The 25,662-nt window shown below is 47.5% G+C and overlaps 1 protein-coding gene across 1 annotated transcript in view; it reads right to left on the reverse strand.

Annotated features, from left to right (window-relative positions):
- Nucleotides 1–25,662, reverse strand: part of LOC147705743 (large neutral amino acids transporter small subunit 4-like) — a 256,994-nt gene that overhangs the window by 91,179 nt on the left and 140,153 nt on the right. Inside the window, exon 6 of the mRNA XM_086928976.1 lies at nt 6,995–7,087. Coding sequence (XP_086785102.1) covers nt 6,995–7,087 — 93 coding nt within the window. The remainder of the gene's footprint in view (nt 1–6,994; nt 7,088–25,662) is intronic.

Here is a 25,662-nt window from a genome sequence, read left to right on the forward strand (position 1 = left end):
AATTTGGAGCTTGTGTGGCAGGTTGTGCATTTCAATTGCTAGAAGGCCGAGCACATTAGCCTAAAGTGGCTAACATTTATCCCCATACCTACTGGCCTTACAAAGGCACGGGCTTGCCAGGACATTATTTGGCTCTCTAAACCACATTAAGGGCCCGACAGCATTTAATCATCTTTCGCGTTGAAAATAACAAGGCTTTCCTCCATAGTTCACGGAAATATGTTTATATGTACAATGGGTGGGGCCCTGAAGGAGGATTTCAAGAGTCCTATTTAGAGTGTGACACCTACCAAAAAGTGGCGGCAGTCCCGCCCACTATATTTAGAGAGCCATTGACACCCCAATGCATTCTTAATACGGCAGATGGAACATCTGCCACTTTACGTAAGACCTTAAATCTTCTTTGGTGGCCCCATAACCTATAATGGGTTTTTTCATCTTCTCGTATCGCACTTGATAGCCTAAACCTTTCTCAAGTTATTCACATTAGCTCCAAAACCGCCCAATCTCCTCCTTGAGGGCCTCGGACCTCTAGATTCCAAGGGTCAGGGTTTCCCCATCAGGTGCAATAAAAACGGATGTTTAGTGAACTAACTGACATTCTGGACACTTATTACGATCTTCACCTCAGATGTTATCCTAAAGCGAGCCCACAAACACTTGTCTGGGAAGTGCCAAATAGACATACATGCAGGAAAGCTGTTGGACTGATTTTTTAAAATCAAGTTACATTAACAAACTTTTTTCCAGCCTATATTTATTGCTTTGCACTTATGATTGTGTTTAGTTTCTTTTCTCTGCGTCCACATTCGTAGCCTCAACCAGACCTGTTGTGTTTGGAAGAGTAGATTTTCTTTTTACTTTCACAATTGTCACTTCAATGAATCATTTGCAAGCCTACAACCCACGTGTACTGCAATTACACCTGGTCCCTAGACTGGAATGCTTCTCTGATTATTAGTCCATTTTACAAGAGAGAAAAAAAGGGTGAGAATGGCATGGTTTGGACTGCCAAAAAACATGTGGGGATTGAGAGGGTTGGGTTGATAGTACTTTGGATTGCAGTGACTGGGAAAAGCCTGGGTTTGACTTGGGTCCGCTGAAGGTGTGACAGGTGTGAGAAGTTAGCCTGGCATATGATGTCCACTAGTTCTAGTGGGCACCTTGCACCAGTCTAATCGACCCTTATTGATGGTGGTTGTAAAGTCAACCTTACAGAAAGCTAAGCTAGTGGTAGCATGGACCAGCAGTCATCAGGCTAAGACTTCAGAGAGCGCATTTAGCAAGTTGTTTTACCAATTATAATCCCCTAAGTACCAAATGAAAGTACACCACACAAGGTATATATCAAATATATATGTATTTATTCTAAACACAACCCCTCTGCACTCTTTATGAGGTCAGAGGTAAAAGTACAATACAAGTTACTCAATTAGCACACGATAAGTTGCACAGTATACGTTTTGCCCTAGGGGCCTCACAAACCATATACTAAAATAGTGGTATAAGAACCACGTCTGAGATAGAAAGCAGCCCTAGGGCTGGGGCTTCTAGGAACAACCAAGAGTTAGGAAGTAGTAGGCCAACGGGAGAGGCGTGCAGTGTCTAAACACAGCAGCGGGATGCCATTGACTTTCTATGGGAAACAAACAAGTTACAAATGTACAATTTAAGGACACTTCCCGTTGGACTACGATGGAACCTTTTTAATTAGGACACTTCGAGAGTCAAGACCCACGGGAGCACCGGAGTACTCATATTACCTCACCTAGGGAAGCCGGGTGCATAGGTGCCTTTTGGTGTCGGGTTTATTCATCATTTTCAATGGAGAGCTGCAGGAAGTGCTGCATGCGACCAGAGGAAAAGTGTCTGGGTGGATCCAAGGGTGGATCAAAGATTTGAAGAACCTGAAAGCAGAAGGTACAGAGTCTGCGTCAATTGCCAGTGACCAGCATGGCGATGGAAAGCTGCCAGCCAATGTCGGGTGATATCAGGTGAAAAGGTGTAGGTTGTCTCTTCAGCCACGAGGTCCAGGAGGCGTCGACGATGACCAGGAGCTGGATTCGAGCTGTCCCACAGTGTATCTAGATGACTACAGCATTGGTAACCGGATTGGGCCCAACAAGCCTTGGAAACCGCAACCCATGTAGGATGTCAAGATTGGCTCTCTTGCAGACCAGCAAGGTATGTGGTGCTTCTCCTTTCTAGGGAAGCTGGATCAAGCCTGGAGCAACCAGGACCGCAAGTTAGATTCAAGGTGGCGTCTTCAGGGGGCTCACTAGCCAACGGGCAAGGAACTGGGAAGACGTGTCAAGCTCAATTGCAAAGGCGGGGCCCACGGGACACTCGTGGAGTGTGATGGCCTGAGCTTCAATGCAAATGGTGATCGGGGCTGGGGCTTCTTGTACCCCTTCTTGTACCCCAATGTACAACTTACTGAGGCTTCAGGAAAGGAGTGCAGGTAGCAAAATGCAGGATGTTCAAGATGTCTGGTCTGGATTGGACCCAACAAGCCTTAGCAAACGTAATCCACACAAGATGTCAAGATTGGTTTTGGTGCAGACCAACAAGGTCGGTGGCACTGCTCCTTTGTAAGGGAGCTGGAGCAAGCCTGGAGCAACCAGGAAAGCAAGTTAGATTTAAAAGTAAGTCTTCAGGGGGCTCACTAGCCAACGGCCTAGGAACTGGGAAGACGGGCCAAGCTGAAATGCAAAGGCGGGCCCCACGGGACACTTGTGGAGTGTGGGGGCCTGAGCTTCGGTGCACATTGTGCTTGCGGCTGGGACTTCAAGTACCCCAACGTACAACTGCGAGATACCTTGGGAGTCGATGCAGTTAGCAAAATGCAGGATGTCCAGGAGTTCCGGTCTCACGTCTCTCGTGTCCGCCACCGCTCTCAGCTTTGCTGTGAGTGAAGGTTGGGGTCAGAAATATCTGGAAGTCCATATCCTGTGTTGCAGATTCTTCGGGATCCGGCAGGAACCTTGAAAATGCAGACCAGCAAAGTTGCTGTTGGTGCCTGTTTGTACAGGGTGGTCACTCCTTGACCACAAGTGAGATGTCTTTCATCTTCCAGTCGAAATGGAACGTTGAAGGTCCAGGATTTATGTTTCAGAGTTTCGTCCAGGGTAATCTAAAGTCCTAAGGACTGGGATCCTATACTTATACTAAGTTTAGGGGCTGGACTACCTTTAAGGTTCCTCCTATGGGTGGACCTGGAAAGGGGGGTTACACCCCTTTCCCTTTGTCCAGTTTCACGCCAGAGTTGGGGCAGTGTCTAGAAAACATTCACTGAATGCAGCACTCCCTGCCCTAATACACAAAAGCCTGTCTTGGGAGGTGCCAGCACCTCCTTGGACAGTAAACCTATTGTCCAGGCCTCCCCTGCCGTAGTTTCGTCCAGCAGCAGAAGGGCAGACTCATGTCTGTGGCAGCATCAACCATTTTGTGATCCTGAGGCTCTGTTTAACTTTAACCGGGTTTACCAGTAACTACATGTCTTCTCCCTCTAGAAGGGTGGAATGCTACCCCCGCCGTTAGGACTGGCAGGTGGTGTGGGGGGGGGGGGGTAGTATTCCAAAGTGTTTGACACCTTACACGACATGTTTTGATAAAGCCAAACCAAAGTTAGCATTAACCGCGAGGATTATAATGCACTTAAGAGTATATGGTATGACTATATCATAGAACAGGTATAAGGAGATGGTTCCGAAAGCTGCAGTGGGGCTCAGTTCATGCTAGGGCACCCTCTCACATGAAACCAAGCACTCTACCTCCAGGATTGTCGAGGTCTGCCATAGGAGTGGCTTATAGGTTACTGTGTGTCTATATATAAGGGAGATATAGATATACTATGTCTAAGTAAGGGGTGATTACACCACCTTACCCAGGATGTGTGAACAGACCTGTGGTGTCAGTTTGGAAGGCAAACCAGGGGTGGCACAATACATACTGCCGCCCCTGGTAGGCCTAGGGTGCTCCTATGCCCTGGGCACCTATGGTACACTATACAGGGCTCACAAGGGTGACCCAGTAACCAATCTGGTATGTACCTAAAGTACATGGTATCAATTTAGAGAGAGAACAGCTAGGCTGTGGGCCTTATTAGCAGGGCCACATCCAGACTAAATTCGAAAAACCAGAGAATCACAGCAAAAAGTGGGGGTAACCATAGGACGCAGACCCTACTCTCCTATAACAGGGTTGTGTGGAGTTAACAGGGCAAGGTGTCTGATATCTTGGGGTGTTGGCAACAAGGCTTAAGAATTGTAGAGTCAGCTTTTCAAGATGAATGTGGGAGGGTTTGGGAGCACATGGCAGGGCTTCAATTGACAATGGCAGAGATTTGGGCCGATGAGGACATGGCTTTGTGATATCTGATGTGGGGAATATTTGAAAGGTTGTTCTAGACGAAATGTTTTTAAGCTCCAGACTGATATTAAAAGTAAAGGTGTAGATATAAACTGTAATGGACTGTTAACCCTTCATCTTGATGAATGAGTATTTATTTTTAGCTCCTTCCTTCATTTTGATTTTAGGTTTGTCTACATCATTGTTGCATGTTTTATGCCTTTTAAGATGGTGCTTTTTTTCTGCCAGGTTGGACATTGCTGCTTTCTAGGCAACATAGCGGATTTTCAGGATGATGCCAGAGCAGCTCCTCAGGGGTAAAAGTTATGGATGGAGGTGCTGGGTTTGCAAGTCATGGCGACCCGGTGTAGGGACAAGATTTGTGATCATGAGAACGTGGTTAGAGTGGCAGTGACAAGGTTTGAAATGAAGGTGTGCAGTGATTGTGGAGTTTGTATTGAGCTGGTGGCAGTGATGAGTAGGGGGATGATGTGTTGGACTGGCTTGCAGTGACAGTGATAGATATTCGGATGACATAAGGTTTCTGATGGTATTTGAGGTTTCAGTGAAAAGGGTTTGAGATATTACCACCCTTAGGGTGATTATTATGATGGTATATAGGATTGGGGCAGCATTTGCAGTCAAGGTGCCTGAGACTTAGAGTGATTGAAAGATGATCCCAAGGTCACAGTCAGGGGTTGGAGTATAGTTTAAATATTTATGATAATTGACAATTCAGAGATGAGACAAATTATGGTAATAGGTTTTGGTGACCATTTAGGGTATCAGGGGATGCTGGGGATAGGTTTTGGACTGACAATCAAATGATTTGGAGTGACCAGTCATTATGTGCGGTGACAGATGTGCCAGATTAGACCACGGACAATGGTCTGTCCTCCATTAAGGTGAAGGAGTAAAAAACTAAGGGGCAAATGTACTAGAAAATGACACAGCTGTAGGTGGCATTATTAGGTAAAAGCAGGATGCTTCATATTTACAGCTATATAATGCATCCCTGTACTTTCCTCTGCGCTGGTGCACAATTGGCTGCCTAGCGCAAACACAGCACTCTTGCACCATGGTGAAAAGGTGCCTGTGTTGCAGGGTTGATTGGAGGGATAATTGATTTTGTTTTCCTCCTTCTAGGTATGCTGCAGAATGCAGCACACATAGACAGAGCAAAAAACGAGGAGAAATAAAGGTATTGCTCCTCCTTGTACCTCTTTAACACCTCCTATGACGCATTCCCAGGTTTACAAAACCTTATGTTTTGCATGGGAACGTCCACAGCAACACCCAGGGAACACCTCTTTCACGCAGAGTAATGCAGGAAAGGGGGCCTTTTTACAAGGCTGTGAAAAGCCACGCAGAGTTCCTGTGCATGACTTTGTAAATATTGCTCAGCACTGTGTTCCACCAGAGCATCAAAAAAGTGATGCTCCGGTGGCGCAAGGGCCTTGTAAATATGCCCCTAAATCTAAAGATGTCAGCAAAAAAAACGATTCCTGTCAATGAATTAAATGTTAGCTGGATGGCTCCGTCAAAATGGCAGCACCGTCCACCAGACTTTTAACCTGTGCTAAATCGGGCAGGTAGTCGAATGGGGAAACCTCAGCTGGCCCTTACACGGTCAAGCCGTCGTAGGTGTATGTCAGCAGTGGAGATGGACTAGTCTCCTCTGCTAACATACTGAAGGTCCGCCCATCTCTTAACGAGGCTGACGGACCTTCAGTTTGGTAAAGAGAGTACTCCATTGCAGTTGTGATGTAGTACCCTCTCTGCCAAACTCTAAATCAGGCTGAGAGTCTAAAAGAGAAGATGAAAGGATTCAATGCTTTCAGGCAAGATTTGTGAGTGAGAATTACATGGCTAGTGAGAATCAGGCATTAATGTGACAAGATCAGGGATTGTGATGGGTTTGATAAAATGAAGACAGGTTTTTGGAGTGAATATGACAGGTTTTGGGGATGAAGATAACTTGTTCTGGGAATGACAGTTTACGGATTGGATTGTGCCAGTGCCAGGGTTTCTGAAGTGTGTGACAGTTTCAGGGTTCTGGTAAAGACTAGCCCATTTTGTGGTGGCAGAGCCAGCTTTTGGGGTAAATTGGCAGATTTTGGGTGAAAAAGTCTGCATTTTGGAAGTGACAGGTTTTAGCAACAACAGTGCAGAATTAGGGGAGATGGTGACCGGGTAAAGGGACATAGAGCCATGGTTTAAAGTGTTTTTTGGATTAAGTGATATTAAGGGTGTCTGTGACGGAATTTGGGATGGCAGTGGCAAGTGGGTTTAGGGTGACAAGTTATAGTTAAAGATTGGGTGTTCAGGTTTAGACTTTAGCTATTAGAGAGTGAATTAATAGTTGACCAAGTTTATGCTTATGTGTTATACAACTTAGTAGGTGAGAGTCGTAAGGTTTCAGGTGAGGGTGTTGCAAATTGAGATTGTGGTTAGGGTTAAGAACAAGGGAGGTGGTGATGGTGTGGCTGGAGTTAACGTTTGGAATGGGTTTTTGATGAGAATCTGGAGTTCAGTGTTGGGACAGGTTTAGATTTATTGAAAAAGATTGGTTGATGTTAGGGTCGGTTTTATAGGACTGACAATGACTGAGTTTGGGGTGATGGAGGAGGTTAGTCTTACTTACCCTGAATACTGTGAAGATCGTGGCCGATGCCGAGAAGGTACCCAAAGCCAGGGCATGGTACAGCCATCCAAGTGTCCCAATGAGGGTCGGGAGCTGAGAGACAAAGAAAGATAAAGTAAATCCACTGCTAGAGAGCTGTATTTCTTTTTTCTGGGGGGAGGGAGTTATAGAGCAGTATTTGGGCCATGGTGTAAAAGAACTCTGGGGGTGTAAACATACTATTAGTAGCAGTCTAAGAGTGCTGTATGTGGTGAAAGGTGTGATACTGGAGAAAGAAAGCTCTCTATATTTTTGTCAATGTTAAAGCGATGTGTGAGGAAGATGATTTTAGAGCACTTAAAAGCACTTAAGGTGAAGACATTAATTATGCTGCACTCGCAGTGATATAAGGGTAGTACATGGATGGGGCAGTAGTGAAAATTCTGCATATGAGTTTTATATATGAGCCCCTGGAAGACTGGCAACGGCTCTGTGTCCGTGTGAGTGGTGTATGATGAGCACGTTTTAAAAGCAATGTTTGTAGAGCTGCATTGGCGACTCAGACTTCATTGAATTGTAGGATTGAGCAATGTTTCCAAAAATGTATTCTAGCTATGTGGAGCAAGGCCGAGAGCAAATCTCTTTCTCTGAAGGTACAACTAGTAGGTGATACATTGAACCCAGTAACAAGACGGTGACCAATGGTCAAGTAATCCAGTTCAAAAGAAAAGAACATGGGGCATATGTACAAGAAACTGGCAGAACGCTGTTTTACGGCAAAATTGGTAATGTCACGCTCCATCAGTTTCAAAACACAGGAATGCATCGTACTTACAAAAATATGACACACCCCTGCGTTTCTCCTAGCGCTGGTGCTAAAGAAGCTGCCTAGCACCAGTGCAGGCACCCTTTTGTTATTTTGCTCGGGTGCCTGTGCTGCAGGGGGGATTCTTTATGTGCAGGAAGGGAGATCTTCCTGCACATAAACAATCTTAACAAGCGATTTGCTCAATCATTGTGTGCTGCAGAATGCAGCACACGTGGAAAGCGCAGTATACGAGGAGAAATAAAAGAATAAAACATTTCTCCTCGGATCGGCAGTTTAAGACAAGATATTTTCTGGTTTTATTTTTGGTGCTGCCCCATACCTTTGTAAATATGGGACAGCGTCAAAAAACAATGGGTGTTGCAGCAGAATGCCCACTGCAACACTTACTGCCCACCCATTCCATGCTAAGTGCTAGGTGAATAGGGGCATTATTCACAAGGCGGCATTAAGCCACGTTAAGTGGCTTATCGCCACCTTAAGGCGAAGGACTTAACGCCACCAGAATGTTGCAAAAAGTGACGTTCTGGTGGCATTAACTCCTTGTAAATATGCTTGATTCGGTAATTTATTTTCTAATGGAGACTTTTCCCATGGATTCATCATCTTTAGAATTATTCCCAGACACGCCCCAGCAGAGATGGCATGCTGTCCCTGACTGCATCACCAAAGCAGACAGTACAGTACACATCACTAAATCTTATTTGCACTGCCCTTGTAAAGCAACGTCTTGGGCACTACAAGCTGTTTTTCGTAAATCACATTTGATGTAGAAGCTTGTGGAACACTCTAGACAACACTATCAAACAGAAGAGTACACATTCTGTTTGGATACAGTATGGAGGGTATGAGTAAATCTACGTGAAAATAGAGCCCCAGTAGAAAAAAACGTTACCAAAGACCAGTTTTTAATTGATATTTTCTCAGGCACGTTCTTCTTCCTTACCACCATTCCCAAAGCAGTACACATGATTCAGAAGAGGGTCTGAGGACGCTAGCCATAAACCATAAAGGACTTTCCAAGCCATGCCCCCACCATACACCCAGTCCCAGACAACAATGCTTCGTAGAGATGGAGCTCATGGTTGCAGCTTGGCAATGGCACCTACCAGATAAGAAGAAGATGGAGCAGCTTCTTTTGAAGGGATTTAAAAATGTGAGTAGACGGAGCATTGTGTATGAAAATAGGGAGTGTTCCACGCTCTAGCAACAGTACCAGAGACAGGTCTATTTAATATAATCTTAAGAAGGGGACGGGAAAAAGATCTCTCTTTGCAAAAAAGGTTTGAGAAATTCTGGATCAAGAGAGCGTTCTGGAAGAGAAAGCTGAGAGTGGCAGTTTCAAGCTTTGTATCTCGTCGAGCAGCCAGTCTTCTTCGGGAGGCAGTTCATAACGTGGTCACGGGTATTAGAGCTTGTGAGGAATGTCACAGCAGCCTGAAGAATAGCTCGAAGTGGGAGAGTTTTTTTTGTAACGCTGGAGAGGAGAAAAGAACCATGGCCTCTTATTTTTAGATCCTGAGAGGAAAGAATGAATTAGAATTTGATTTGAGAGGCACCTGATAGACTTAACCATAGCTTGTATGGGCCCTCTGCTATCTAGATGTTTGTGAAGGAAACCTATGGATTTTGCTCTGGTAACCAGTTCGGTAGAATTATCAGAGCGGTTTATTCTTTCAAACCAGAATAATTTGGTAGCTGGATTACAATTCAGGATAAAAATTAGAAATTCGGTGTTTAAGGAATTGTATGTTATTTGGTTTTGTACCATCTAGTAGTGGATGCAGTGAAAGGAAGACTTGATTCTGGAGATGGGATTGTGTCTTCTTTATGTAAAATTAGCAGGTGTGTGTTGAAGCATGTACCATGGTCCCTTGGATGTATATAATGAAGGCAGTTTGGACTAGAAGTACAACACAAAGTTGGAGACGATTTATTTTGAGTTTTTTCTTCCTCCATGACAAAGTGTCGAAAAAGGAGAGGTCCTACAACTGAGCTTCCCAACCACTAAACAAAGCATGTCTGACAATGGGACTCTGCACCTCGCCAGCATGCTCAAACAGATTCATGGTCTACTCAGATGATCAGAGAACACATACCTGGATAGAACAGCAGGTCTCTGTAAAACGGACTTTGCTGTGTCTGTCATGTCCATTCCATAGATCTTATTATATCACACCCTTTAGAGGCTCAAGAAAAATGCTGGAGCCCAGTGAACCTCCCAAATTGTTCTTTTTTAGGTTGATCCAGAGCGAGCGCGCAAGCTCTGCTCTGGTGATTTGTTGTAGGTAGAGTACGGAGGAAAAGCCCCGCCCATATTTTTTATTGGATTGTGTCTTTGTCCTTCATAAATGCTGGCGTCTAATTCCTTAATAGGCTTGTTAGTCCCTCCTTAGTACAGCCTGTCGTCATTTGTATCCTCCCATGGCTAATAGCCCCTTTGCTTCAGTTCTTACCACTGTTTTCCTTAATGAGGTTGTCCTACGTGAGGCACGACGATTTGCTTTGATTACATTCAGCGTGATGTGCGCGCTTTCACTTTCTAAGCTGCCGGGACAAACGCGACCCATTGTTTTTGTAAAGCTTCAGTATTTGAAGTGAAAAAAACCAGACAGTGAGTGAAGGGAGTAGAGAGGAGGGTGAGCGAGGGCTAGTTTTCACAACCGTGCACTGTGGCGATTTTTTAATGCTGGCTTGGGAGCTGAAGCCGTGCTCTGTCCCAGTGCCTGGGACACTCTGGGCCTGCACGTCTTACCTGACCGTACTTCTGTATTATCTCATGTTTTGTGCTGAGGTTAACAGCAAGGAGCATGTACACAGAACTTTGGATCCAGAAAGACTGTTATTTGATGAGCATGTCTGCCCTCCTGCCCCTCTAAGTGGAACATGGGTCAGTGCAGTTAACTGCAGCCATGCATTCATGCGACAGAAACCCTGAAGAACAGTGTATGATGGGAAGTGGGGTTCAGATGTCACAGGAGGGGGGCATTGTGTTGATGCACAACTTACTCTTCAAGTGGGATCAAAACATTGAAAGGTCTGATGACAGGGGGGAGTTAAACACTGAAAGTGGGTGAAATCCTAACCAGCTGCTGACTGGGGAACCAGGTTCAACTACCGGCATCGGATCAACATCCTGTTGTATAGGCAACAATTAATCTGCCACTGCCAACATAAAAAACCTGGCCTTGAGTAAGGTACCTGGTGCTGCCAAGTTGGCGCTATATAAAACTGTTTTTATTATTAAGAAAGATGCTTTTAAAACTGGACATAGTCAATAATTTAGCGTCCAAATGACACAACAGATCTGCTACAGCAGCCTGTGTAAGGTGGTGTATGCACTCCTTACTTAGATATAGGTTCCCTATATCTACCTTATATCACTACACATATAAACCTATCAGTCAGCCCTATTGCAGGCCTTATCAATTCTGAAGGCGGGGTACTGGGTTTTGTGTGACAGCTCGCCTGCAGACTCTGGTCATCATCGACATCTCCTGGTCCCTGTGGCAGCAGAGTCAAGCTTCACCTCATCGCACCTGAAACACCCGACATAGGTAGGCATTGGTCTACTGTGCCCCTGGTCTTCCGAAGTAACCCAGACTCTGTCCCTTCTGCTTTCAGGTTCTTCACAGCTCTGATCCAGGCTTGGATCACATCAGACACTTTTCCTTTCCACGGCAGCAGCACTTTGCAGCAACTCGCAATTGAAAACTGTGACAATTCCCGACACCATTTGGCACCTATGCACCCGGCTTCCCTGGGTGAGGTAACACGAGTACTCCGGTGCTCATGTGCATGCTGGCCTTAAAACCTTCTAAGTCTAAAAGGGTTTGCTTCAAATACTCTCTGAAGTGTCCCTAATCTTTAGAATTCTAACTGCGACTTTCCCATACGATTGTACGGAGCTCGCGGCTGTGTATTCACACTGCACGCGTCCCCCGTGGGTTCCCTGTATCACTACCTTGGGTGTTTCCTTGGGGTACCAGCGATTCTACATGCTCTAGGCACTGTGTCTAGTCAATTCGTGGTTCTTAATATATGGTTTGGTCTCCCCCTGGGGGCCCATTGTATATTGTGCTATTTACTTATGTTCTAGTGTGTTGAGATTCTGTATCTTGTTCTGTAATCCCATAAAGAGGTTACTAGAGAGTGTTTAGTAATAAATACATATATTTTATACATACATTGTGTGGTTCTCCTTTCATTTGGTCATTCAAGAGATTATAATCTGGTAAAACAAGCTGCTTTACACTCTTTCAAGAATTAGCCTGAAGGCTGCTCCCCATAGCTACCACTAGGATAGCTTTCAATAAAGGTTATCTTAAACCTATCATCAATAAGGGCTGTTTGGACTGGTGCAAGGTGCCCACTATAACTAGTAGACAGCATATACCAGGCCAGCTTTTCACAACCATTAGGCACTGTGGTGGTGCGAGAGTGCTACTTGTGACTGTAGGGAGGCAGCGTATTAGCACTGTTAGTAAGGGAGTGCTGGAGATGGCTGTAGGGTTGCTGGAACAGTGCTGAATATGGGGCCTGTGTATGCATGTTTTATCTGGGAAGTTAGTGCAAGAGTGACATAAGTTGGTTATGGTGCAAGAACGCTGCACAGGTGGTGTAAGTATAATTGGTGTTATGGTGAGAGTTTGCTGTAGGTGGTGTATGTTTAAGAGTTGGGAAACTATTTAAGAATGGTGTAAGACCGCCTGCTGTGGCAGAGCATCATAAAAGTGCAGTTTCTAATTTTGCCTTTCTCCGAGTACTCCCTCCCCCAAGTAAGCCAAGCCCATTGTGTTTAGCCAACACAAGCACTCTTGTGCACAATGCTAGTTTGTTTACTGCACAACACTGACACCACTGTTGTGTAAACAAAACTAGCGAGGTGCTACACTAACCACATAGGCCATGCTATTGCCTGGGGTTAATTTCAGGGCTGGAGACCTTCAGTGCAGAGGACTTCCAGCTATTCAAGCACTATTTGCAGACATCTGTGTGACGTTTGCAGGTCTCAGACACACATTTTGAGGGTCAGTCCATCCATACTCAAATCGCAGGAACAATGGCCAGCTTTTGGGGCAGTGTGACTGGTGCAGCTAGGCGCTGACCTGGACAGGGGACACTGACCTCAAGGTGGGGCTATGTATAGCAATAACATACGATTTAAAGGCACCTGCTGCATAGTTCCTTGTGCGTCCAGCTTTCAGGCAGCAATGAAAATGTCATGATAACTCTTGTGATTAATGTTCCAGCTAGAGAGGGAGATCAGAATTTTGTCTAATGGCAATTTTGACTCGCCATAATTTAAGTATAATGAGTGTTTATATGCCTGCTGCAAAGAACAGATCACTTTTTTATGTGGATAACTGAGTGGAATAATAAAGTCAGCCTTTACCAGCACTTTAAAATAAATGAAATGTACTTGAGAGAGGGGATATGAAGAAATAAGGGGCACTTTTGATCGAGTGTTAGTGAGGAAATCCAAGGAGGAGGTCATGTGAGGGAGGCCCCAAAAATGATTGTCACATAGGGTGTCACCAGCGCTAAAAGCCAGCCCTGGCACAAATTATCCTCTATACTTAAAGGAATCTTGCTATCCCTATGAAATTGTCTTTACTTGCCATTTAAGGCGAACATCCTTTTTCAAAAAAGAGTAGCCTCAAAATGGATGGATCATTAGGCATGCGTAGATGTTTTTGGTATGCAATGTCTCCAAGTCTAAAATACTAGCCTATGCAGACTTTGCAGAGTTTTCTTAAATGTTTTCATTCTCATTTTGAAACTGATGGATTTTGGCAGTTATTTATTCCAGGAGCTTAATGGGGGTACACATTTCTCTATTTTTCATGTAAAAATCCACATAACTATGCAAACTATGGGATGGGTGGCTAGATTTTGGGAAGCAAAAACCGGCACATGCCAGACATAAAAGTAAGACTAATGCTTTTAGCCTTACTTTAATGTCTGAGCTGCCCAATACATACACACATTACAGGCTAGGCTTGCAAAACAATTGCTATGGCAGGACCTTTAACCTGAGCACTCCTGCCCTCCTACCCCTGTTCCCCTATTGGTGTAGCATGCATGCAGCTGAACTTTGTCCCCAAACTGGGGCATGTTTTTAAAATTAAGAAAAGCATTGGAACATCGAGACTCTCCAGGGAAATCTGGGATGTCTGCTCATCCTAACTATGGGCCAGAGGCACAAAGTTTTTTAGTTTTTTTTTGATAAGCAATTTTATTGGGTTTTCAATGTAACCAAACAAACAGCACCATTCAGAATTACATCACATTAGATTAGTCCAGGGTAAGCACATTCCACAACAATACGAAAAGTGACGTACATGCAAACCTAAGGTCAACATATCCAGAGGCAATCTGTAGATCAAATCAGCCCACCTTACCTCTATCACTCCCACCCACTTCCCCCACATTCGGCGAAATTTCCGGGGCAACCCCATGCCACATAAAGAGGCTATTCCTGGGTGGCACACCAGTCAACCCCCCGGCGCCAACGCACCAATGTTGGTGCAGTTGCAGTCAACCAATGGGCAGCGATATCTCTGTTTGCTACCACCAAGGCCGTGTTCAGAAAAAGCTTTTCGGCCCTACTACCATCCAATCCATCAGTGATGCCCAAAAGAACCTGTGTAGTAGCCAGAGGAACCACCCAGCCCAAGACCTCCGTCAATTCTCCCAGTACTTCTGTATCTCTTGGCAGAGCCACACCATGTGGTAGAAGTCTGTGCGGAGATGGGAGCAGCGGGGGCAAAGGGCATCCAATCGGAGACCCGCGCTGTGAAGGCGCAGCGGATTAAGATAGGCAGCATGCAGGAAGTAGACTTGGACCAACCAAAGCCGTGCAGAGACTGTGATAGTTTTAGAGCCCATCAAGGCATCCCTCCAGTCGGCATCCTCCAGAGCCCCAAGCCAGCCCTCCCACTTATCGCGGAGTTGATAGAGGAAGTTGAGGGGAATATTGGTAAGTGAACGGTATATTGTGGAAATCCCCCCTTTCCCCAAGTCACCAGTCATAATCTGAGCTTCCGGCGGACTGTATTCTGGCAAGGAAGCACCGTCTGGGATGTATGAGCGGAGGGCATGGCACAGCTGCAGATAGCGGAAAAATTGGGAGGAGTGGAGAGAGTGCCTGGCCTGCAGATCTTGAAAGGAGCGCAAATGGGTGCCGCTCCAGACATCGCTCAACAGCGATATCCCAATGAGGTCCCACTGCCGGAACCCTGCCAAGGAAGCCACCTCTTCGAGACGGGTGCCGCACCACAGTGGGGTATACTGAGTCAGCGTACCCGACCATCGGGTGTGGCACAATGAGGCCCGCCAAGCCAGGAACACCCCACGGGTAACCTCGGGGAGAGTCCGAGGGACTGCGCACCATATAGTATCCCCTGGAGGGAGTCGAAGCCTAGGGTGTGCAGTTCCAGGCAATACGCCGGGTCAGACCATCCGCCGTTAAACCAGTCATGCAGCGTGAGGAGTCGGGTCGCTAAAGAATACAAATAAAGGCTCGTCAGACCAAGACCACCGTCGAAAGGTGGAATGCAACATTGGGCCATGGCCAGCCTGGGCCTCTTCCCCCCCATAAAAACTTTGTGAGCACACAAAGTTGTTTTGCGGTTGCAAATGGCCCAATTTGTTGAATAGGTCAGTTTACAACTGCAAAAAAGCTTTATATAATGTACAAAAGACAAAATGTGATTCAGTAACTTGCTACTGGCTCGCAAATTCGCAATGTGCGTTTGCTACCAAATACAGATTCAGTATTTGGAAGGGGCGTCCTTTCCAAACACCGAATCAGAATGGGATGTATTAATGTTTTGTGACCAAATTCCAGTCAAAAAGCAGTAATACTTACCACCAGTATAAAACTGGTAGCAACCCATTCACAAAGGGGAAGAGGGCCCTTGGGGACCCATCTCCCTTTGAAAATGTGGTTCCATGGACAACTGCCTACTCCTTAAAAATGAAACTGCAAAAGTCAATTGTTTCTTTTTAAATGCACCCAATTTTCTATTAAGGAAAATGGGCTGCATTTAAAAAACAAGCATTGGCAAAGTCAATTAGCCTCGCCTATACATGAGCTTTTGGCTTTGGCAATGTTTTTCCTTCATGTTGTACCAGTGTGGCTGCTGTTCAGCATTGCTAATAATCAGTGGCTTGGAGTGTCCAAGAGTTGAGAGGGAATAGTAGAGTGTCGTAGCCTGGATTTTTTTTGTTTGTTTTGCAATTCTTAAAAGATAACATCTTGAAAACAACAGCATCGGCCACACCGGTACAATGGCCAGATTAGATAGTACAATAAGAACTTGTGTGGCGTGTGTCTCTTGGAAACTGAATGAAATATCCAAAAAGTGGTAGGGAGGGGAGAAGGTGGGTGTGGGGGGTGGTGACGCGCCCTGGAGGACATGCCTGTTTCAGCTTATTAGGTGTTGATCATTCCGTTTTCAGTTGTGGGTGAGGGAAGGTAGCTTGATGTATCAGAGGTAGCATAGCATAAGGAGCCCTGCGAACTTTGATCTCCTACATCATGTTGGGGCCATGCCAGTTCCCAGGTGTAGGGGGAGTGTATGAGTCAGTAGGGGGTGTGACAGGCAGCATGAGGGTGCATCTCTACTATGTCGGCTGTGGTGCGGGGTACGAGGGAGGGTAGTCGCCCTGCTTTAAAGTTGCATTGGCAATACCTGGGGGGGGTAGGGGCATAGGGGGAGGGTGTTGTACTTCGTCTCCTTATGGGGAATCTCATCTCAATACCTGGATGGGAGTTGGTTAATATATACCTGTGGGGCCGTGGTCCTGAGGGGGATAGGGTATAGACGGGAAGGGGATAGCGGGAATTATAGTGGGGGGCGATCGCAGGGAACAGCAGGGGCAGGGGGCTGTAGAGGGGGGTGGGGGAGTGCATGTCAGGGGGTGTAAAGTAAGACGCAGTGATGTCTTGATGTCAGAGCCTCAAAGGGTGCAGAACGGTGGATGGGGTGTGGCAGTCTTTGCATGCCTGTGCTTTGGGAGGCATGTGCAGGAGGAAGCGGGGAGATGTTGGGGTTGTGTGTGCCTGCTGGAGCGCTGATGGTGTGGGGGGGAGGATCTCCAGGGTGCGGGACGCTGCACGTAGCGTGATTTACAAGTCAACCATTAGCGCTGTCACGTTGTCCCTCTCGTAGTCTAGATTTGTTGGAGTAGAGTGTCATAGAGTTGCGTAGAGGGGAGTAGAGTTCAGTGGCAGAGCAGAGAGTGGTTTAGAGTGAAGTGTCATAGAATACAGTATCGCATAGTGGAGTGACATGGGGGTGGAGTGGGGTGGAATAAGGTGTAGTGGATTGAGGTCTTTGAGTGGATTGGACTGGGGTAGTGTAGATTGGTTTTAATGGAGTGGGGTTGATTGAAGTGGGTGGACTGGCTGGGGGGATTGGATTGCAATGGGGTGGATTGGTTTGGGGTAGGTTAGATTGGTTTGGTTGGAGTGGAATAGATTGGGTGGATTTGAATAGAGTAGGGTGGTTTGGAGTGGGGTGAATTAGAGTGGATTGGAGGGGGTGGATGGGACTGGACTGGAGGGGTGGTCTGGAGTTGGTTGGATTGGATTGGAGTAGAGTTGGGTGGATTTGAGTGGTGCGGATTGGAGTGTGGTGGGCTAGATGGATTGGATACAGTGGGGTAGAGGGAACTGGGTGGATTGAATTGGGGTAGGGTGGATTGGAGTCGAGTGGGGTTTATTGAACTGCATTGGAGTGAGGTGGATTGGAGTGGGATGATGTAGGAGAGAAGGGTCTGCTTTCTATGGTCACCCCACTTTTTGCTTTTTGCTTCACTGGTTTTCGACTTAATGTGGCTGTGGGCCTGCTAATCAGACCCACAGCCCTGCTGTTCTCTCTCTAAATTCACAACCATGTACTTTAGGTCCATCACCAATTTGGATTGGGTCACCTTATGAGCCCCTGTACAGAGTACTATAGGTACCCAGGGCATAGGTGCATCCAAGGCCTACCAGGGGCTGCAGCATATCTTTTGCCACCCCTGGCTGGCCATCCAAACTGACACAACTGGCTGATCACTCAGCTGGGGAAAGGTTGTGTAATCACCCCTTGCTTAGATATAGTATACCTATGTCTAACCTTATATCTGGACACATATACACCTATAAGTCACTCCTATAACAGGCCTTAACAATCCTGGAGCCAGAGTGTTTGGTTTTATGTGAGATGGTGCTCTAGCATGAGCTGAGCCTGTCTGCAGCCTTCGGAACCATGTCCTTATAGCTGTTCTAGGATATTGCCATACCATATACTCTTAAGTGCATTATAAACCTCGCGGTTGAATGCTAACTATGGTTTGGCTTTATCAAAACATGTTGTGTAAGGTGTCAGATGCTTTGGAATACTACCCCCTTGCCAGTTCTGGCGACGGGGGTAGCATTCCAGCTGAGACCCTTGCAGGCGACGAGAGACGTGGGACCGGCCATCTTGGAAAGCCAGCGAAATGCTTCCCGTGCAGCTTCCAAGGCACTCTCGAAGCTGTGCATTGGGGATTGAGAAGCCCCAGCCCCGAGCAGCTTTTGCACCAAAGATCCCCTCTCCACACTCACCGAGTGCTGTGTGGGGCCCTTTTGCATTTTCCTGCTTGACGCATTATCCGGTCACTGGCCCATTGGCTAGTGGCTTCTGTGATGACAAACCTAAAAATTTTCACTGCTGGTCTGGTTGCTCCAGACTGGCCCTTGCTCCCCCGAAAAGGAGTAGCCCATCAGACCTTCCCGGTCCGATCCAGAAGCCATCTTTGATTCCTGCTTGGGTTGCATTTGCCAAGGCTTGTTGGCTCCGATTTGAGAACCGACACCGTCGACAGCTAGAGCCTTTGTGGGACAGCCCATGTCTACTTCTTGGTTGTCCTCGATCCTTCCTGGTCCACGTGGCAGTGGAGACAAAATTCACAACATCACCTGATCGCAACCCGACATCGCCTGGTTCCTTCCTGGTTCCTTCCTGGTCACTGGCTGGTGACCCAGACTCTGTCCCCTCTGCTTTCAGGTACTCTACATCTTCGATCCACCCTTGGATCCAACCGGACTCTTCTCTCCTGGTCGCCTGCAGCATCTTTTCCTCCAGGCTCCATAGAACTCCACGACGAAACCAGACGCACTTTGACACCTATGCACCTGCTTCCTGTGGGTGAGGTAACAAGAGTACTCAGGTGCTCCTGTAGTGGTTTACACCTCTAGTGTCCTAGTTTTAAATGGCTAAGTTCTAGTCCAGTTGGAAGACTTCCAAACCTGTAACTTTCTAACTTTTACGCACCATTGACTTGTATTGGTGCACACGTGTGCCTATAGACTCTGCACCCGCATCCTATGGGCCTCCCACGTCCCAATTTCAGTTAGTCCAGTGTAGCCCCAGGGATTCCCAAGGCCCTAGGCCTTTCCATTGTTCGGGACGTGGTTCTTATACCACTATTTTAGTTTATGGTTTTAGGGGCCACCCGGGCCTATCCATAATTGTGCAACTTTTGTATGTTATATGAAGTTCTTTGTTTAACGCTTGTGCTTCTGTGCTCATAAAGAGTACAGGGGATTATTCTACTAATAAATACATATATTTTATAATATATAACTTGTGTGGTGTCCTTTCATTTGGTATTAAAAGGATTGCATATGGTAAAACAGCTGGCTTCACATGCCCTCTTGAGTTTAGCCTAAGACTGCTTTTGTCCATGCTACCACTAGGATAGCTGGTCTATAAGGTTGACTTACAACCAATCACCATAAGGGTCGTGTGGACTGGTGCAAGGTGTTCACTAGAATAGTGAACATCATATACCAGGCCAACTTCTCACAGGTGAGGTGGGGTGGACTGGATGGGTGGGGTGGATTGGATTGGTGCGGGTGGACTGGAGTGGGGTGGGGTGGACTAGAATGTGTTGGAATGGAGTGGGGTGAATTGGAGTGTGGTGGATTGGATTAGCATGGGGTGGGGGTGTAGTGGAGTAGACTAGATTGCATTTGGGTGGATTTGATTGAGTGGGGTGGGGTGGGGTGGATTGGAATAAATGGAGTGGATTGGATTGGGTTGATGTGGACTGGATTGGGGTGGGGTAAACTGATTTGGGGTGGGGTGAACTGATTTGGGGTAGGGAGGATTGGATTTAGGCGGATTAGATTGGGGTGGATTTAAGTGGGGTGGGTTGGAATGGACTGGAGTGGGCACATTGGAGTTGGTTAGATTCGGGTGGGTGGATTGGATTGGAGGGGGTGGATTGTTTTGGATTGTAGTGGGGAACATTGTTCTTGACTGAGTGGGACAGATTATTTTGGATTGGAGTGGTCAGAGTGTTTTGGATTGGAACAGGGCTGATTGGAGTGGAGCTGAGTTGAGTGGGCTGGATTTGGGTGGATTGGATTAGTGTGGGGTGAAGTAGATTTAAGTGCAGTTAATTGGGGTGGAGTGGATTGGGTGGATTTGAGTAGAATAGGGTGGTTTGGAGCAGGGTGAATTTGAGTGGATTGGAGGGGCTGGTTGGGACTGTACTGGAGGGGTGGTCTGGAGTTGGTTAGATTGGATTGGAGTGGGGTGGATTAGATTGGAGTGGGTGGATTGGACTGGAGTTGAGTGGATTTGAGTGGGGTGGATTTGAGTGGTGTCGGTTTGGAGTGTGGTTGGCTAGATGGATTGGATACAGTGGGGTGGAGTGAACTGGGTGGATTGAATTGGGGAAGAGTGGATTGGAGTGGGGTGGATTGGGCTTCAGTGGAGTGAGGTGGATTGGAATGGGTTGGAGTGGGGTGAGGTGCGTGGACTGGATGGGTGGGCTGGATTGGATTGGTGCGGGTGGACTGGAGTTGGGTGGGGTGGACTAGAATGTGTTGGAATGGAGTGGGGTGAATTGGAGTTTGGTGGATTGGATTTCCGTGGTGCGGTGGTGTAGTGGGGTAGACTAGATTGCATTTGGGTGGATTTGATTTAGTGGGATGGGGTGGGGAGGATTGGACTAAATTGAGTGGATTGGATTGGAATGGGTTGATGTGGACTGGATTGGGGTGGGGTGGGGTGAACTGATTTGGGGTGGGGTGAACTGATTTGGGGTGGGGAGGATTGGATTTTGGTGGATTAGATTGGGGTGGATTTAAGTGGGGTGGGGTGGGTTGGGGTGGACTGGAGTGGGGCACATTAGAAGTTGGCTAGATTGGGGTGGGTGGATTGGATTGGTGTGGCTGGATTGTTTTGGATTGCAGTGGGGAAGATTGTTCTGGATTGAGTGGGACAGAATATTTTGGATTGGAGTGGGCAGATTGTTTTGGGTTGGAATAGGGCTGATTGGAGTGGAGCTGAGTTCAGTGGGCTGGATTTGGGTGGATTGGATTAGTGTTGGGTGGACTGGATTTGAGTGTAGTTAATTGTAATGGATTGGAGTGGGGTGAATTGGGATCGAGTAAGTGGATTGGAGTGGGGCAGATTGGAGTGGGCAGATAGTTCTGGATTGGAGTGGGGTAGATTGGAATGTGGCAGATTGGAGTGGGGTAGATTGTTTTGGATTGGAGTGGAGTGGGGCAGATTGGAGTGGGGCGAATTGGAGTGGTGCAGATTGTTTTGGATTGGAGTGGGGCAGATTGGATTGGGATGGATTAGATTGGTCCAGATTGGTCTGGATTGTAGTGGGGCAGAATGGAGTGCGTAGAGAGTTCTGGATTGGATTGGGGTAGATTGGAATGGGGCAGATTAGAGTGGAGCAGATTGTTTTGGATTGGAGTGGGGCAGATTGGAAATAGGCATATTGTTTTGGATTCAATTCAATTCAGTTAATTTGTATAGCGTGCTACATACCCAGAGGGTCTCAAGGCGCTTGGAGAAGGGTGGGGAGTTACTTGTCGAATATCCATGTTTTAAGTTGCTTTCTGAATGCTAGGTGGTTCTGAGTGAGGCGAAGGTGGGTGGGAAGTGAGTTCCAGGTTTTAGCCGCCAGGTAGGAGAAGGATCTTCCTCCCATGGTGGTTTTGTTGATGCGAGGTACAGCAGCAAGGGCTTGGTTGGAGGAGCGTAGTTGGCGGGGGGGGTGTAGAAGGAAAGTTGTGTGTTGAGGCATTCGGGTCCAAGTTCGTAAAGTGATTTGTGTGCGTGGGTTAGGAGGCAGAATGTTATCCTCTTATTGACGGGGAGCCAGTGGAGGTTTTTCAGGTGACCAGAAATGTGGTCGTTACGCGGGATGTCTAGTATGAGTCTGGCGTTCTGGATGCGTTGGAGTTTTTTCTGAAGTTTTGCGGTGGTGCCGGCGTATAGGGTGTTTCCGTAGTCCATGCGGCTTGTAACCAGTGCGTGGGTGACCGTTTTTCTAGTATCGGTGAAGATCCAGCGAAAAGTTTTTTTGAGCATGCGAAGAATGTTGAAGCACGATGATAAAATGGCGTTGACTTGTCTGGTCATCGAGAGTGAGGAGTCCAGGATGACGCCCAGGTTCCGTGCGTGGTCTGTCGGGATGGGTGCTTTTCCAAGGGACTCTGGCCACCAGGAGTCGTCCCAGGCAGAGGGGGAGGTTCCTAAGATAAGGACTTCTGTTTTGTCGGAATTCAGTTTCAGACGGCTGTGCTTCATCCAATCGGCTACTTCTTTCATTCCTTCATGTAGGTTTGTTTTGGCGGTGTTAGGGTCTTTGGTGAGTGAGAGGATCAGTTGAGTGTCATCAGCGTAGGAGATGATGTTGAGGTTGTGTTGGCTTGCGATGGCCGCGAGGGGGCTCATGTATACGTTGAAGAGGGTGGGACTGAGTGAAGATCCTTGTGGCACGCCGCAGATGACTTCAGTGGCCTCTGACTTGAATGGTGGAAGGCGGACTCTCTGAGTTCTTCCGGCGAGGAACGAGGTGATCCATTCCAGTGCTTTTCCTTGGATTCCGATGTTTCTGAGGCGTTGTATTAAGGTGCTATGACAAACTGTGTCAAAGGCTGCGGAGAGGTCGAGGAGGATGAGGGCGACTGTGTCTCCATTGTCCAGTAGAGTTCGAATGTCGTCTGTTGCTGCGATGAGTGCGGTCTCAGTGCTGTGTTTGGCTCGGAAGCCAGATTGTGAGGAGTCGAGGGATTTGTTGGTTTCGAGGAAGGCGGCGAGCTGGTTGTTGACAGCTTTCTCGATTACTTTGGCCGGGAATGGAAGGAGCAAGATGGGGCGGTAGTTTTTGAGTTCGGTGGGGTCCGCTGTGGGTTTTTTCAGAAGGGCGCTGAGTTTGGCGTGTTTCCAGCTTTCCGGGAAGGTGGCGGAGTTGAGGGAGCAGTTGATGACGTCTCGGAGGTGTGGTGCTATGATGGAATCAGCTTTGTTGAAGATGTGGTGAGGGCATGGGTCTGTGGGGGATCCTGAGTGGATGAAGTTCATCAGGCGGATGGTGTCCTCAGTGGAGATTGGGATCCAGTCATTAAGTATGTTCAAGGGGGGTGAAGGTACGGCGGAAGGTTGGGTGGGTTGGTCTCCGGGTTGGTTGTCGAAGCTGTTGTGGATGTCTGCGATTTTGTCGTGGTAGAACGAAGCTAGGGAGTCGCAAAGGGCTTGAGAGGGAGTGATGTCGTTGGAGTTTGCAGCGGGGTTGTTAAACTCTTTGACGATGTTGAATAATTCCTTGCTGTTGTGGGCATTGTTGTCGAGTCGGTCTTTGAAAGCGGCTTTCTTGGCAGTCCGGATCAGTTGGTGGTGTATGCGAGTGGCGTTTTTGAAGGCGTCCCTGGTACTGGTGTTTGGGTCTTTTTTCCATGCCTTCTCAAGGGAGCGACAGAGTTTCTTGGATTTCTTAAGATCATCGTTGAACCAGGGGGCGTTTTTGTTGCCTAGTTTGATTTGACCTTTTCTCAGGGGTGCTAGGTTGTCGGCGCCGTTGGTTAGCCATTGAGTGAGGTTAATGGCTGCTTGGTTGGGGTTCGAAGAGTGGGCAGGGGGGTTTTGAAGAAGCGATGAGGAGATCTGGTCGATGGTGATTTTGTTCCAGTTTCTTCGCATAGTAGGTTGAGGATGGTTGTGGGTTGTGGTCTTTTTGTAGATAAAGTGAACGCAGCTGTGGTCCGTCCAATGGAGAGCTGTGGTGTGACTGAAGGAGATATGTTTGCTGGAGGTGAAGATAGGGTCGAGTGTGTGACCTGCGTCGTGAGTGGGGGTTTTAACAAGTTGTTTGAGTCCGAGGTTGGCGAGATTGTCCAGAAGGGTGGTGGTGTTGCTGTCGTAGTTTTTTTCCAGGTGAAAATTGAGGTCTCCCAATAGAATGTAGTCCTCGGAGGGGAGGGCGTGTGGGGTGATAAAGTCAGTGATGTCTTCACTGAATTGTGCACGGGGTCCTGGTGGCCTGTAGAGGAGGGTGCCTCTGAGTGTGGTCTTGGGGTCGGTGTGGATCTGAAAGTGAAGGTGTTCGGCTCTAGCGAGGTTGACGTCTGAGCTGGTTGAGATGCGGATGGAATTCTTATGGACGATAGCGATGCCTCCTCCTGTTTGCTTGGTGCGGTCTTTCCGGATGATCTTGTAGCCTTCCGGGATGGCAATGGTGATGTCTGGGGCTGAGGAGGTGTTCATCCATGTTTCTGTTAGGAAGGCGACGTCCGGGGAGATGGTGTCTAGTAGGTTCCAAAGGTCGATGGCATGTCTGTGGACCGAGCGGGTGTTGAGCAGGATGCATTTTAGGTGGTTGGTGTCAGGTCTCAGTTTGGTTTTAGTGGATGTGGAGTTGGTCTTGGTGCCGTCGAATTTGCAGGAGTTGCATGTGAAGGGTCCATGGGTGTGTCCAGGGGCGCTTGGGCACAGTTGGGGAGTCGACCGGGGTTTAGGGCTAGGAGGGTGGAGGCGGCGTATGTAATGCGGGTGGGGTGGACGGTGCAGGGGCCAGGGGGTCTGGCGCTGGGCGCGGGCTTGGCACGGACGGGCGTAGACGGGCTTACCTTTGGCGCACCTTCGGCGCGGCCGTAGCGCGTGGACGCTGTGCGTTGGTGCATCTGCCTTAAATGGAGAGTGGAGGGGGCGGAGTGTGGGAGGGGCAGCTGGGAGGCGGGAGCTGGGAGGAGACACGGGCTCACAGAAGGTAAACAAACACTCCAAAAAATGGCAGCCCGGTACCAGAAACGAAACTGGGGCACAGCCGGAGTGCGAGATAAGGTACACCAATAATTAAAATAATTAAAAGACTGTGCAGGCGCTTTTTACCTTCCCCGCAATGCAAGGCCAATGTACATTAAATATGTAGGCACTCAAATTATATCAGGTGCGATAAAAACGCTCTAATAGGGCAGCAGGCAGCAGGCATAAAATTAATAATAACGATACCAAGCGCGATACCAAGCACTGCGTGCACTTCGAGGCGCTCAATCAGGGCAATCAGGCAGCAGGGAGCAAAGCGTCTGTAAGGAGGCACAGCGCGATGGGAGTGACCGCTGTTGAAGTGGAACAGATTCCCTTCCCACCATCGAATCCCAGAACTGGCTAAACTGCATGATAATCAATGTCAGATCCCTCTGCAAGCACGCCATAGAAATATGGGACACCATCACCACCTCCAAACCTGACCCAGTCTTCATCACCAAAATTTGGCTCAAGCAAGCCTCAGCCCCTAACATAGCGACCACAACTTCCAATGTCTACAAAATTATCCACAAAGATCGTCCACTTAAACCAGGAGGAGGAATACCTATCATCCACAAAGACTCCATCAGACTCACAACAACAAAGGATGACTTGACATCATGGCACATTTCAACTTCCAAATGCATGTGAATGCCAACACAACCGCCAGGGGCACCCTCGCCTTACAGGCCCCCCCACCCTGCCTTCTGCAACACCATTGCCAAAATCATCAAACCCCTTGTCATCTAATCGAATCAATACTTCTTCTTAGG

The sequence above is a fragment of the Lissotriton vulgaris genome, chromosome 7, assembly GCF_964263255.1.
Source record: "Lissotriton vulgaris chromosome 7, aLisVul1.2, whole genome shotgun sequence".
Lineage (NCBI taxonomy): Eukaryota > Metazoa > Chordata > Amphibia > Caudata > Salamandridae > Lissotriton > Lissotriton vulgaris.